The 16,629-nt window shown below is 34.1% G+C and overlaps 1 protein-coding gene across 4 annotated transcripts in view; it reads right to left on the bottom strand.

The window, feature by feature from the left end:
- The window catches only part of A1CF (APOBEC1 complementation factor), an 82,094-nt gene that overhangs the window by 47,173 nt on the left and 18,292 nt on the right, over positions 1–16,629 (bottom strand). For 2 of the 4 annotated variants that reach the window (XM_002756358.7, XM_017963435.4), the window contains exon 2: positions 11,349–11,492. The exons of 1 other annotated variant lie outside the window; for it this stretch is intronic. In XM_002756358.7, the coding sequence (XP_002756404.1) occupies positions 11,349–11,447 (99 nt within the window). In that variant the 5' untranslated portion in view covers positions 11,448–11,492. Of the gene's footprint in view, positions 1–6,600; positions 6,738–11,348; positions 11,493–16,629 lie in introns of all 4 variants that reach the window. One more of the 4 variants, XM_078344013.1, reaches the window with a different exon arrangement.

Raw genomic sequence — 16,629 nt, 5'->3', positions numbered from 1 at the left:
GATTTGATGAACTTTATGGCATATATAGTGTTCAGAAACTCTGATGATTATTTTTCTCAGGCTTACCAGCCTCATAAAACCTCATGTTGTGTGTCGCATTTACTTTCCTGTTCAACTTCACCAATCATGGACATTGGATGATTATTGTTTCCCATAAACTTCCATTCATAACTGGAAGGACATTAGTTAATGAACCCTCATTCAGCCTGCTTTTTCCTGAGTACTAATTTCAGTTTCTTTAATGGCTCTTTGGAAAGTTCATATTTTAAATTTGTAATCATCTTTGTGGTTCTCTTTGGTTCTTTGTTTTTTTTTTTTTTCCTCTCCAAGAGGGAAGAAACTGTGTACTTTTCATAACTAAACTTCTTTCAGATGTTTTTCTATCCATTTTCTAATTGATCAGGTTTGCTTTTATTCCTGTTCCTGTTCCCTTAGATCCTGGCCAATCTATCCATGCTTAGTAGCATTTCAAGCCTTTATCAGCTTGCCAGTCACCAGAACCATGCCTAGACCAGTGGTTCTGTGCCCAGACTCCTGTGCATGGTTCTTAAAGTTGACAACAAGGCATTGAGGGCATCTCTCTTGACCATGTCACTTGTGTTTCATGAGTGTATGTATACTGTATTTTTCTAGTTACTGATTTGCAAAATTGAATAAAAGTGTTTATTACACATTATTTCTACTGTATTCCACCTATATACTAGATCTTTCATTATGTAATAGTTTCATGAAAGTCTGTAGGGCCATAAAATGTACCAACAGGACTCTCTTAGATGTGATTTTACCTTTGGCTCCTTCCGCAGATTTTGTTGACTGAGGACAGCAAACAGTGCTATAGGGGATATTCATTTTTAAATTGTATATAAAATAATTATCTATTTTGTATAGTTTGTTCACCTTCACATGTTGTTAAAATCAGTGGCTTCATGTTGGTAAAATATGTTTCTAGACTGAAATTCAGAAAGCAGAATTTATTTGACTTAATATACTGTAGAAGTTGGCATTATTTCTATTACCTATTTTCTGCAATTTTTATAAGGCATATACAATATGAATGCCAGATATAATGTTACTGAAGTAGAAAGAGTAATAACAATTGTAATATAAAGACTAAATGAGTTGTGGAAATTTATGGAAATATGGAATTAGAAATAAAGACAGGAAAAGCTAGGGTATGAACATAATATTCAAATATTAATTTAACTTTATCATCATACAGCCTAGTGTTTCTCAAAATATGTGAGGATGATATTAGGTAGTTTATAGGTCAATATTTCTTATTTAAATAATTATGGATTTTTTTTAATGTACATTAGGAAAAGTATAATTAGTACACAAAACGTATGGGTTTCTACTTACATCAATGAGAAAGAGTTTACTTTTAAAAATAAATGACTAAAAATAGTAAGTTGATTTAATTCACTCTAAATAAATAATATTGGCAGCATGTTTCTGTGGCAAAAATCATGAACAAAGATGCAAACGGCTCTTGACTCTTGAAAATTTATTGATTGATTTTACTTTTTGCAGAGCCCTGACATTTTATCTTTAAAAAGTGTATGACATGGTTCTTCTGAGGAAACAGCTATTAGCAAATTATGAGTCAACTTCCTGTTTCACTTTGGAAGCTTGACAATTAAAAATCTATTTCCAAGGAAATTAATCCTAATTTCACTTGAAGTTGTTAACTGTCTTATGGAAGCAGAAGCAACTTGTGTTATCAAAAGATGCATTTAATAGTATCTTTTAATAATTTTGCTTTGTATTTAAGAGATTTTTTTAGTATCAATGTTTGAAGCATTCAAAAGCAAGTAGGCTTTTTAAAATGATGTATTTTGAGAAGATTTTTATAATGTATGATTTTGGTCCTTCATAAGAATACTGAATTTGAAAATAGGCAAAATTAGAAAACAAAACATTTTTTTCAAAATTAGAAAACAGAAACTTTTAGTGTTTTTCAAAATTAGAAAACAAAAAGCACTCTCTCTGTGTATGTGTGTGTGTGTGTGTGTGTGTGTGTGTTTCTACAAAAGAGAACAAGTAAAATGCCAACTTACTTCTAAGTTTCTCTGTTTACCTTTTCCAGTAAAGTTTGCATAATGATGGACTGCAAAGCATTATCTCATTTCTTTGAGTCTGGGAATTGCTGTGATCATGCTCACTTCTCACTCTGGGCATGTGGCTTGACACACTGCTTCCATCTGTAGTAACCTCTAATTCCTTCCAAGAAGTAATTAGGTGACAGCTTTAGTGATTCCTTAATCGGTTGGGGCTTTTATCCTTTTAGAATGTGTAATTTATTCAATAGGCCCATCTAACTTTTTGTTTACTTACAGATACAATTTGCCTTTTTGAATTAACTACTATTATTGCCACTAGATCTGATTAATTTAGGCAAAACTTCCCTTGTACAGATAAAGACACAATGAAGAACATTTGGTATGGGTAATTGCTCTTCTATCTTTTCCTAGTTCAACATATGCCAAACATAATCCCATCTATTGCACTGGGGTTGAGGCATGTAAGGAATTTTATACAATCATTCTTCTTAAAATTCACCCTTGTGAATTTTAATTTCTGACAAGCTGAGGGACTTGGCAAGCCACTAAATCTTTTCTGATTTTAATTACTTCATCTACAAAGGAGTAGGAGGGTTGACTAGGTAATTGCAGGAGTCCTGTCGGGATGTCAGGGTGTTTGTGAAAGGAAGGCTGACTTTGATATCATGTTTAATGGAGGAAAATGTTCATAGGATGTTTTGCAAGTTAGTCAATTGGAATCTTAAGAGGATGTTGCTGTAATTTTAAAAATTAGTGTATCTCCAATTCCATATCCACTTGACATGTGTTCTGTTAACTACCTAATGACTTTTTATGCATTGATTCACTTTGTTACTTCAAGAAACTTGTACCAAAAAGAAAATATATGTTGTCCTTATAAGTGGAATATCCGTATTATTTCTCACAAATGAATGGTAATTATAAAAACAATTGTAAAAGAGGGAAATCATGATCAACTTCTACCTAGACGTTGTCCTCTACTAGAAGCTCTAGACCTGCTCTTGGTACTTAAAAAGGCTCGCAGGGCCTGGAGAGGTGTTTAAATCATACCTCCAACAACTAACTTTCCTCACCTGAAAGCCTGAAAGAGTGTTGAAAGTGGAATAATACTTTGTATGGGATTGGATGTTATTTAATGATGTGGCGAATGTACCATTTAACGTCATCTCGGTTCTCTGCTCGGCACCTCTTTGACAACATTATAAAGGATCACAGCTGTTGAAATCCTATACAGATTCATGATTGGCAGGATCTGTGATCTCCATAATTTCTTCTTTGCCTAGCTTGTTTGAAAGCTGTCTTTGCATCTCACAGTGGTAAGCTTTCAGGTTCTGAAGATGAAGAGTCACTTATACTTAGTTGCCGATCAGTACTAACAACCAGATAGCACTTCAAAAACTGTGAATTTGTCAGCAAGTGGAGTCCAAAGTCCATAATGCTTGGTCTTGCTTCTGTATATTTAGGTCATGAAGTTCACACTGATTTTTAAGCTGATAACATAGAAAACTTCTTTGCTTATAGCTTAAGGGAAAGCACTACTATGTGCAGTTTATGAAGATTTTGAATCTTACATTGAAGACTTCATGTATAGCCAACACCCTGTTAGGCTATTCAAGGAGAAATTCATTACTATTTGGAAACAATAGCTTCTGGAACATATCTGTGTTCCTTGGGTTAATGAAGCTCCCTCAAATGTTGGGCACACACCCCTACACCAAGGAATTCACAGAACTGCTCCTTCATTTGGAGTCCTTTGCACCATGCTGTGGCATCTCTGGCTAGTAGAAGTAAGACTGCTTCCGAGCTTTAAAATAAAGTTGGCCTGTGGGTGGCTGGGGTGATTAGCTTAGGGAAGCATGAGCTTGTGATCATCCACTGGTCCCATCCTGTTCTGAGGCTTATTGCTACCTATTTAAAGAGTTGGTATCTATGCACTTGGTGAATGACCTAAGTCCTTGGATAGCAGGGATGTGAGCAGGTGGTGAGAACAGTCAATAGAGTCAAAAGCAGGACCCAGGAACTATATTTTTCTATGAAGTCAAATTCCTATTTCTGTTCCTAGGACTTTTATTGCAGTGGTTGAAAAAGAATGGCAATGCCATAGTGTTTTTCCATCTGCTCTTCTCAGAACCAGTCTAGATGAAGCCAATTAGTAAACCTGAGGCCCTCAAGTTATTTTTATTGTATTATTTGTAGGAAAAAATGTCATTTGAGAAATATCCAATTAAAATTGCCTAAGTGCATTATCTCAAACCAGAAAGATGGAGAGTTAACTTAATTTGGGGCACTCTTAGAAGAGAAACAGTATTCCAATTAGACTTGATCTAGCACCATCCTTTGTACCTGATGGCTTGTATTTGCTGAAGAATCAAAAAACTTAGAATCAAAACATGCAATTTCATTGAAACTCAATACAAGAGAGTATGCATAGAAAGGAAAGTGTGAGGGGTGGAAATTGAGTACTGTATTTTGTTCCTAGTTTGTAGAGATTGTTCCCAGTACACCAGGTCCATGGCTGATTAATAGAGGAATGGAAAGATGATACCCACTTACTTATCTGCAGTAATATCACTAGAGGTTAGAAATTAAGACATATTAATGTCTTCACTGCCCTAAAGTGTTCTGTGTTTTATAAATATTTGGTTTAAGGAGTACTGCCTGTGTGCTCCATCTTCCCGGGATACTTAGCTCCTTGCAAAGTTTGTTTGCTCTCATAAGTCTCAGCTTCAGTGTCCTTTTTCCTAAAGAAGGTCACCTGGCATTCTCTTTTTCACAACCTGGTTTATCACATTCTTGGCACTTACCATGATCTGTAATTACTTTGCTTGTTTCTTTGTTTATTTTCTATTTTTTCTATGAGACTAATCTTCATAAAGGTAGAAACATGTCTCTCTTTGTGGTGCAATCAACAAATGAATTAATAAATGAATGGGTGAGAGCCCAGTGCTTGAGTTGGTGTGAATAGGCAGCACAAGAAGGGATACACCTATTTCTTTTAAGGAAGAGTAAATACTCTTCTATATTATAAGGAATTTTTTTTAAAACCTAGATTAGCTTCTAATATAGAGCACTAGTTTAAGGATTTGAGTTGGAGTCAGCAAACTTTTTTTGTAAAGGACCAAATAGTTGATATTTTAGGCTTTTTGTTTGTTTTAAAAAAGAAATCCTTAAAACATAAAAAAAAAGTATTCATAGCCTGCAATTATGACAAAAACAAGCTGTAGCCACATTTGGTTCATGGGCATAGTTTGTTGACCCCTGGTTTATAATTGTGTAATTCTGGGGCTTATTTTCTAACTACAAAACAAAAGGATTGGACTATATTAATATTTTTAAAAAGTTTATATATATGTAGAATTAGAAAGAATAGTCTAGTGAATGTAGGCATCTCTCATCCAAATTTAATAATGAAAATTTTTTCCATGATTTTTTTCTTTCTTTTACTCCTGACGAAATGACCTTAGAATTTTTTACCTTGTAAGATTTTTCCTTATAATAAAAATGATCTGCATTTATTATAGAAAATTTAGAAAATGAAGAAAAACAAGCAGGAAAAAAATTAGAGATTACCCTTTGTTATTTTACAATATTCTCTATTATATGTGAATAATTTCTTAAAATATTATTTATAAATTTATATGTAGCTTTCAGATTTTTAACTAAATGTTAAAATCTGGATACTCCTCCATGTCTGAAAATTCTTTGAAATCATAATTTTATATTACTATACAATTTGAAAATATAAGGAAGATCATAGTTTATTTGACCATTAATATTTATTGGATATTTAAGATATTTGTAAGTTTAAATTTCTAAAAAATTATAAATTTCACTATGATGAACATTCTTATGTCTAAATATTTGTCCTCATTCCTCAGGTCAAAGAGCATGGTCAGTTTTAAGCCTCTGTACAAAAAATGCTCATCTATTTGGTACCCACAGCTGTATTGCTCATTTGAGGCTGCCTTATGTGGTTGCTGTTTTAAATTTTGAATATATTCTTTTTCATTTCACCCATGTTATGAACTTTAGGTCAGGCACTGCATTTTTATATTCTCTAATCCCAAGACCCAGCACTAACACATTTTTCTCAATAACAAGGATTAAGGAAGCAAAACAAGAACAAAACCAAAACAATATCAAAACAAAAACAAAAAACACCCCCCCAAAACAACAAGAAAACAAAACCTTGATGCTTATTTAGGATGAGCACTGGTTTAAGAAAGCAAGGGGACTATCATACCTTATAAAAATTGATTGTGCTATAATGATTTTTAGAAAATACCAACAGGATAACTAGATAAACAAAGCTAATACATACCACATTTTAACTTATTATATATATTTAAATATATGTATATATTTTAAAATACATAGTTTTCAATATATTTTTAAGTCTGTGTCTATTTTTAAAAATATTCAGACTATTTGAGGATGATTTTTGTTAAATATACATTTAGGTTTAGTTGCAGTAGAATTAAACTTGATGTCACCAGACACCATATTGGGTGGAAGTGTATACTTTTCTGAATATGCTTACCTAGGAGAATGTATTTTTCTAGTTCTAAGGAGAAAATTCCAGGTGGGAGGAGCATCACATATCACAGTTTATGACCCACATCATTAATGCATTCTTGAGGAAAGGCTCATCATAATGTAATTTGTTTTTGTCTTTAGCTATCAAAGAAATATATGCTAGCTTTAGAAATCTGGAAATACAGTTAAGAATAAAAAAGTAGGGAAAGAAATCCCCACGTATAATTCCATTACCCAGAGGCAAAGACTGTCCCCATGTTAATAATGTAGCACATTTTTTTCCAAAATATTTTTATAAGGCTTAATGCAATTATGAAGCTTAAAGTTTAACTTAGTAGCAGTATACAATTTTTATCAATAGTATGTATTGAATACCTACTATATGTGTGGTACTGCATTACATCTCTTCTCTAAAATACTTCGACAAACAGTTCAGTGGTCAATATCCAAAAATCACAAAGCATATTTCCAAATCCTTAGAAGCAGGCATTATTGCATCAGTTGCTACATAAAGGCTGGCTCATGTTATTAAGTAACTCACATAATTCTATTTTTGATATCTGTATTTGTCCTGCTAGTAATAAGAGAGCACAAATTTATCACTCTCTGTTTTTGAATTCTTGTTTTGCAAATATTCAACATTCAGTATTAAAAACTGTAAAGATATATTAAAAGTAAAGCATTCAAACTCTAATTCTAAACTATCATTTTATGGGTATGCTCCTTGGATTGTATTAAGATGTTTCTTTAAGATGTACAAAAACTTAAAAAAAAAAAAGGTGAACCTGATGTTCTTAATGTTGTCTTTCTTTCTTTGTGGATAATCATATTAATCTCTTGTATAATCCAGAGTAGGAAGGCTGAAGTATTAGTAAGACTAAAGGATTTTCCCTAATTTATGAAAAGTTTGAAGTTGTATTTCTACACATGCCTGGTCTGCCCTTTCGACCAAATAGTCCAGTGTGCTCACCAGTGACTAGATTTAGAAGATATTAGAATCACAAAAATCATGGGCAAATAGTTCGGTATTGCCAAGCTGATCTTCCAGGAGATTATGGCCTGGAGTTGTTAAGGGACTTATTCAAGATCATACAACTCCTATGTGGTTGGGACTAGATTAGATTATAGGCCTTCTGATTTAAAGTCTTGTGTAATTTTCCACACTCTGTAGCCAAAATCAGGAGGGATTCTTCAATTCCTTCCAAATGATTGAGTTATATAGGTATTTACATTATGATTAGAAACCTTAGGTATAGATAACTAGCGTTTAGAATATTAGGCTTCACATTATTGAAGATCTGATTCAACATTCACACTGCTAACCAATATTACTTAAAGTGAATCATGTTACAAAGTTTAGTTTCAAACATAATGTTTTTTGCATGCTCTGGCATGCTGATCTCTAAAATTGCAATCTTAAAAGTCTCATTATAACAACTCTTAGTTTGCTGAATCTAGCCAAAAAAATTGGCCAATAACAACACAATCTTAGCCTCTCAATCACACAAGTTATCTAAACTGTTTGTGCCTTGTTTTCTTCATCAGGAAATTGGGGATAAACATAGTAGCTACCACACAGTGTATAGTAGGGACTAGATTAATTAATATACACAAAGCAGTTAGAATATTTTTGTTAGGCTGGGTGTGTTGGCTCAAGCCTGTAATCCCAGCACTTTGGGAGGCCGAGGCGGGTGGATCATGAGGTCAAGAGATCAAGACCATCCTGGTCAACATGGTGAAACCCCGTCTCTACTAAAAAAAAAAAAACCACAAAAAATTAGCTGGGCATGGTGGCATGTGCCTGTAATCCCAGCTACTCAGGAGGCTGAGGCAGGAGAATTGCCTGAACCCAGGAAGCAGAGGTTGCAGTGAGCTGAGGTCGTGACATTGCACTCCAGCCTGGGTAACAAGAGCAGCAAAACTCCGTCTCAAAAAAAAAAAGAATATTTTTGTTATTATTATTACAATTAAATTGTGGTCTAAGTCGTTACTATAAACATTTTCTGAATATTATTGAATATATAAGATCAAGGTAATATGGAGATTGGCCATATTATTTTAAGAGTGTGTTATATGAAAACATTTTAAATTATACATATCATTTTTTTCTCTATCAGATAAATGTTCTTAAATCATAACATTAGACCGTACAATGGAGTAAAATTTTAAAATGGAGTAAGATTATCTCCATTGTTATTTGGGTCTCTTCAAAAAAATTATTTGCAAACTATTTACATAACTTTAACAGTAATGCTGCATTTGTCCTTCAGAATTTTTTATATGATTACTGTTAGTAACTGAATAGTGCTTTATCTGTAACAGGAATTTAAGATGGAATTGGACTTTTAAGATTGATGCATAATAGTTGTGCATATTTATGGAGTCCATATATGATATTTTAATACATGCATACAATATGTAATGATTGAATCAGGGTGATTAGGGTATCACCTCAGTTATTTGTGAACATTTCAGATCTTCTTTTCTAGCTATTTTGAAGTATGTAATAAATTATCATTAACTCTGGCCTCTGGTTTTGGTATGAAACCGAGTGACTAGAGTACCAAGCAGTATGAGAAGGTAGCAGGAAACTATTTTTGCATTGTTAACTCTCACTCAACATTCCAAACTTAGAAAAGAGATTGGAGAGTTTGAGGGGAGTTTTTGGAATTTACGCAAAGATATTTGGAGACAACTGCTGTTGTGTTGTGAGTTTTAGTTCCCCCAAAATGGGTGGAATTGGGAGTTGCCTATCATTTTGCCTCAAGCATGAGAGAGGAGTAGCAGAGAAACCATTTAGACAGCTTGATGTGTATTCCCTGCCTTTGTGTTTGGGAAACATGCTAGCTGGTGGGTCTAACTCGCTCCTGAAATCTCTCAACGTGAACAACAGCTTCGTTGTTGTCAAGGAGAGGTGGTTGCTTTGTGTCACCTCAACTTCCAGATTTTGTTGGGGCAGGGAATGTGTGTTTCCAGGGGACTAGAGTTTGGCTACAGGTAGGAATTAATGATTATCTCCCATCCTCTCCGTGAGGGCAGATTCAGATATCAAAGAGAACCCAGCAGGAGGCTGGGTGTCTGAGGATCCTACAAAGAATTGCACAAGCTTTAGATACCTGTCGAGCCGCAGAGCCCAATGAAGGTAGCTCAGTAGAAACTTTCCTTCCCCCATTCCTTTGCTTAATTTTTTCCTTCTGCTTCAATCGGGAGTCAGAAATTATTGTTACCAAACTGGTGTCAGAAGAGGAAAACAGAGCTCAGAAAAACGGAAAAGAAATAATTTTCTACCCTGACATACTTGGGGAAGTGGAAATAACTATACCTAAGTGATTTTATGTCTTTACTTTTATTCCAAACTGTATCTACTTTGGAATAATATCAATATGAAAAAATATCAATTTTTTAATGAAGGATTTTTTATTACCTGAACGTTACCAGAAAAGTTACGAGACTTGACCTGAATTTCATCTGGGGGAAAAGGAAGAACAAGTACCCAGAATTGAATTAAATATAATTGGCAATTTATATTATTTTAGTATTTTTTTTTATAAATTCTGCTTGTTGAGTATAATAATTATCATTGATAGTTTACTTAATAATTTTCTTATATTTATACATTTAGGTTTATGACATGCATTCTGGCTGTCACTCTAGACAGGTTTATGCATATTTCTATCTTATATTATGGGTTCTTAGAAATACAGTTTCAGAAGGGGAACTGTAATCTGTTAATATATATAATGCTAACAGATTGCTGTTTGAAAGGATTGGAATGCTTTCTATTTCACCATCTTTGCACAAATGTTTCTAATATCAAGAAGTTCAAAATTAAAAAAAGATTCAAAAACATTCTTGATGTTATAACATTTATGGGAAGCATTGATTGCAAAAAGAAAGAAAACCATCTTTTCAAAAGTTTATTAATGAGCCTAAAATAATTTGACTTTTAAGTATTAAGAAAACTAATACATCAGTATCTCAGTGACTTCAAGGAAACTTCAAAAAGTCAACTATGAAATAATAGAAACTTAATAGAAATTAAAATACTGTGTCCTACTGTAAAAATACCAACATTTTTTCTTTAAATAAGATAATATATGTATCTAACACTACATTGTTTGCTTTTTAATGCAACATAAGTTCTCTAAAGGAAGGTATCATAAAGATAATAGTAATATACAGATAATTTCTAAAAGACAACGTCTATGAATAGACAGTTTTATTGTGTTTTTTTTTCTTTTAAAAAATGCTAAACATGGGCAGAAGTTAGTATTACATATTCTAGACTGGATGAGTAGGTGTTCTGAGAAAATAAACTGCAGCAGCTAGACAAAAGTGTTTATTCCTTAGATCCCACATCTAGAAGTCTTAAATCTGCGCTGATCTCTCTGGAAATGAAGTCTGGTTCCTGCTGTAGTTTACTTTCTGCTGATTCCTGAAACACCAATGTGGTTCTACTTCACAGCCTTGAGTGACAAATTCTAGCTGCCTTTTTGTGATAGTCTCTATAATTTTGGACCCTGATTCTGTGACAAGTTAAGGTTAAATTGATAACCTAGAGTAGAAAGAAGGTTACATTCAGGGTCATCTACAAAACTGAAATGTTGCAATTCCCTTCTCTTTTAGAAAGAGACAATTTTCTAAAGAGCTATGTAACTGACCATTCCCATTTTGCATTTTAGGACCACTAATATTCTCACTACTGTGCAAATTCAGTGGTGAGTCTCAGCAGATTTCACAAGAAGTTCCTACCTGGACCAAGCTATATCCTGTGCGCTGGACCAGTGCACGGAGGGCTGCTTCCTTCTGGGTGCCGCTCAATCCATCCCCGGATTTGTGATTTGATTCCATTGAGAGTGATTATCAGCAAAAAATCAGGTTAATTAGGGTTGCTCACTGAAACCAAATTTAAGATAAATTAAGTAAATTACTGTTGCCAAGTCCAAACTTCTCCTTTTCATGAAGGACATCTTTAGGAAATATTGTCTAAATGACTCATTTAGGAAATGAGTCATTAAAGTGAGAGCAACTAAGAGTTATATACAAATAAGGCTCGGTAAATATACTCTTAAAAACTTTTAAAAATGTGCAATATTCTTTGAAATTTAGAAACAAAACAATGAATGATACTCATTCTCCAATTACAATGCAGATTAGTAATTCTGAATCCACTTATCTCAGGATGTCACCAAATGCCCAAAAACAGATCATCTCCCATCTATTAAAAGAATATGAAGGATGGTCCTTAAAGATGTGGGAAGAGGGCACCGTCATTAATTCTAACCACTAAGATAAGGCATCAGAATTCTCAGAGATTGAGCTGTATTTTACGTGTCAGCTGAGACAATTATCTACTTATTCTCCAAAGATAAAATTTTAGAACAAAATGTGCCAGTATCATATATACAGAAGTCCTCATGCAAACTACTTTATGTAATAAAAATGTGACATTGATTTTAACAAAACAAGAACAATGGATGCTCTTGCGTTGATGTGGGAAGGGTCTGCTAACATCCAGATCACATGCCACAGTCATGCTCAGTAGAGTACATGAAAAAGTCTGTAAATTCTAAAAAATGATGAAAGTTTACATATGTTTATGTTTGTGTATACAGATATGAATATATAATTTCAGCATTTCATTGTCTGTATTTTCTATTTTGGAAACATGATTTGAATTACATTTTAAATGGGTAGTTGCACATCCACAGGTTTCTAGAACACGATAATATCCATTTGGAAGGTTCTAGGCTTTTGGGGGTTTGAGGCCTGGGAGGTTCCCATATATACAGAGGTGAAGGCTGCCATACTGATTACAGTATTAGTGGCTCAGGGAAGGTTCTACGCTGGGTTTCCATTCTGTTTAATATGCTCTGTCAACCAGGACAGAGGAAATATGTTTTACAACGATCTGACTCAAATGAAACTAGAATGTATTTGAATATAGGTACTTTTGAAAAATTTCTGACTTATTCATTGAGAATTCCTGTACTGGTTTTCATTGTCCTTTAAAGACTGAGAATGAAGACACCATTAATAATATAAGAAACTGAGTGAAAAATTGGGTGAAAGAAAAAAAGGAAGCGGAAGTGGTCATTTCTGAAAAATGCAGCTTTAAGGTATTCTAGTACAAAAATTACTATTCCTTGAATAAAGAATATTAATAGAATATTACTATCAATAACAATAGCAATATTATTAGGACTATGTACTACTATTAGTATTAATAGTACTACCATTACTAATAGCACTAATATTAGTACTAATAATAGTGTATTACTAATTGTAGCAGTATTAATAATGCCAGTGCTAGTGTTACTAATAGTTGTAATAATGGAAATACTAATATAGTAATATTACTAATACTATTAGTATTACTATTGCTACCACCATTATTATAGTATTATTTTAATTACAGGTTACTACTATTATAATTAGTGCTACTATAGTAATACTAACAGTACTACTATTAGTAATAGACATAGGGATTCTACTACCGAAGTAGTAGAATTAAAGAATGTCCCAAACTAATAGATAAGCATCATTTAGAAAGTGATATTTTGGCTAGGTATGGTGCCTCATGCCTGTAATCCCAGTACTTTGGGAGGCCGAGGTAGGCAGATCTCCTGAGGTCAGGAGTTCGAGACCAGCCTGGCCAACATAGTAAAACCCCGTCTCTATTAAAAATGCAAAAATTAGCTAGGAGTTGTAGTGCATGCCTGAAGCATGAGAATCACTTGAACTCGGGAGGTATAGGTTGCAGTAAGTCAAGATCATGCCATGGCACTGCAGCCTGGGCAACAGAGTGAGACTGTCTCAAAAAAAAAAGAAAGTATATTTTCAGTATAATTTAGAAAATCAAAAGAAAAAAATGTGATTATAGAGAGTTAGCTGTTTTTAGGGCCAGAATAATGTTGTTCTCTGCATATAAACATGGACATTCTTGCCTTCACTTTTCTGATGGTTCTTGCTTGCTGCTGACCCAGGCCAATTAAATTTGCATTCACTGATTGTTTCAAGAAGCAAGCAGTTAATGCTCTCTGTTTCCATCTCTACCCTCTGCCGGGCTTTAGGGCATCGTGTTTTATGGGGACTCTGTTAACTTAGTAAGTTAATATGCCAGCTTCGGTGTCTGTACTTTGCAAAAAGCAAAGACTTTTGAAGACTTACAAAGGAAACTAGTTTTTAAGATAAAATCTAACTCTTGCTCTTTTCCCAAAAGTTACTAAAATTGTCTTTTTGCAATGCCACTCTCAAACTCTCCCACTGTGCTGAATTAACCTACAAAAGCAGGGAGGCTATAGATGGGGTCTGCTGGGATTATTTATGTATGTCTTAGGCTCTTTAAAGGCAAAGTCTACAGCCTTCTGGCCAAATTGTAGATTTGTTCTTTGCTGAACTTCATCTTTTCCATTGAAAAGATAACAGTCATGGTGAAATGACAAGTTCATATTTGCAAAATCTGCCTTTAGTTTTGGTTAATAATTAGTAAAGGTTATTAAAGGTATTTTGACATCAGAAAGGTCTTTTGATCACATATAAATTCACTCTGAAGTGATTGAGAAAATCTGTATAAAATCTCAATTACAGTGTTGAGTCATTGGGAATCAGGGCATGGAAATAAAATTCAAAATTTGCCACAAGAAACACTTAATCTTTAATTTTAATTTTGCAAAAAAAAAAAAAAACCCCTCTCAAAGTGTTGACCTATTCTAAGGGGTGAACTTGAATTCCAGATAAATATTTATTTTAAGCAAGTCAAACTTTTGTTAAAAAGCCTGGTCAATTTGAAATAAAGACTTTGTAATACGTCTTCTAATTTAGCAGCTTATAAGTTCTTCAGATCAGAATTATAAAAGGATAGTCCTTAATGTCTCTTATTAAAGAAATAGAATTTAAAACAAACATATGGCATGCATTAAAACTATAGGAACTAAAGAAAAGCATTCATGAGTATTTATCACCTATTAATTCAGAAATTATTTATTGAGTATCTACTGTCTTTCAAGAATTTTCAAGACATAGGGATGTAGCTGAGAAAATACCAGATATCTCATTCCCCAAAATATCATGGAGTTTTATAGGGAGTGAGAGAGATAATAAATAAGATCAGTAAGTAGAATATGAAAAAGTGGATCTCATGGAGGCAAAAAGTAGAAAGGTGGTTACTAGAGAGGCTGAGAAAGGTAGTGGAGAGAAGGAGGTGAGAAGTTGGTTAAGGAGTACAAAATACAGTTAGCAGTTCTAGTATTTGATAGTACAGTAGGGAAATTATAGCTAACAATAATTTATTTTATATTTTAAAATAACTAGAAGATTTATAATATTCCAAACATAAAGAGAAAATAAATATTTGATGTGATATTCCAATTACCTTAATTTGATCATTACATATTGTGTAGAGGTATCACAATATTACATGTACCCTCAAAATATGTACAAGCAATATATATCAATACACAGTAAGTAAAATATAGTATGCTTATGTAATTTCTGTGGAGAAAATCCAGTTTTGTGGCACAGCACTGTTATCTAGATGAGGATGGCCGAGAACAGAAAGGATCAAAAAAGATGGAGATTGGATGGAGGGGAAGGCTACAGTCAGTATTACAGGAAATAATCATATATTCACATACTCTAAGCATCAGTTTCCTCATTGTTAATTGGGGTGATGAGCAGGCTGTGCACCATATTGTGAAGATGAAATGTGAAAACACCTGTGAAACACTGCCCTAGGTTTGCTAATAACTCATGTTGAAGGAGAGAGGTAGAGTAGATGAATAGCAAAGGGACTCCAGAAAGGGCCTGATGAAATGTCAACCCTTCCTTGTTTAATTTCCTCCCCTTTCATTTCTTCTTTATATCCCTTCTAACAAGGGGATGAGGAAAGGACACTAAGTGTGACAAGCCAGGACTTCCTCTAGTTCTTACAGTTTCCGTTAACTGGCAATCAGTGTTTTCCTGTCCTCTCAGACAGTATGTTTTTATAAGCAAAGGAACACTTTGTTGAAATATATCCTCACCACCAAACCTGCTATGTAAAAATGGTCCCCTCTTTTCTTCTTCAATTTTCATCCCAGAGGAAGCTCTCGGAGCCTGTTTCTTTACACGTAAAAATAGGATGAGGCCAGGTGTGGTGGTTCATGCCTGTAATCCCAGCAATTTGGGAGACCTGGGAGTTCCATACCAGCATGGGTAACATGGCAAAACCTCATTACTACAAAAAATCAGCCAGGTGTAGTGGCGTGCCCCTGTAGTCACACTACCTGGCAAGCCGATCGCCTGAGCCTGGGAGGTTGAGCCTACAATGAGCTGTGATTGGGACACTGCACTCCAGCCTGGGTGACAGAATGAGACCCTGTCTCAAAAATGCTACTACTGCCACTACTACTACTACTACTACTACTACTACTACTAATCATTAAATAAATACAATTAGGATGATAATAAGTTCACCATAGAGTTCTTTGATAATTCAATATTAATATTGGGAGCCAAATAATGAACATATATTTAAAATACTTAAAATGATTTCTGGCATGTAATAACTGTTTAATAAATATTAGCTATTATATCATTTTAATTATTATGATTATCAATCTCTAAATCCAAGAGGCAGAATTTCAAAACTGTGGAAAGGATGAAATCCCAGGTTCTTAGTATGATGCACTGCCCCTTTAGTACTAGATCCTAGACTCCCCTTTTGGTGTCATTCACATGCCCTGCCAGTTTGCCTTCCCATGTTTTCTCACACCTCCAGGATCTCTGCTTCGAATGCCTTTTCCTTCCCGTGCCTCCTAACTTCACCATATCGGCCGTATTGACCCTTCTTGACTTGATTAACATCTTCTTTGCTTTGTGATGCTTTCTTCCTTTGACCTCTGTAGGTAACCTTTAAGTGTCAGCTTCTTGGTGCTTTCAAAAAAACCTGTACATCCCGTATTGTTTCACACATGACTGTATTTATTGGCTTATATGTCTATCTTTCTCACTAAATTGTGAGCTTTCTGAGCACAGGGACTATCTTGTATCT

The sequence above is a fragment of the Callithrix jacchus genome, chromosome 12 (assembly GCF_049354715.1).
Source record: "Callithrix jacchus isolate 240 chromosome 12, calJac240_pri, whole genome shotgun sequence".
Classification (NCBI taxonomy): Eukaryota; Metazoa; Chordata; class Mammalia; order Primates; family Cebidae; genus Callithrix; species Callithrix jacchus.
Note: the sequence above shows the minus strand (reverse complement) of the source record. Positions and strands in the feature narration are given on the sequence as shown.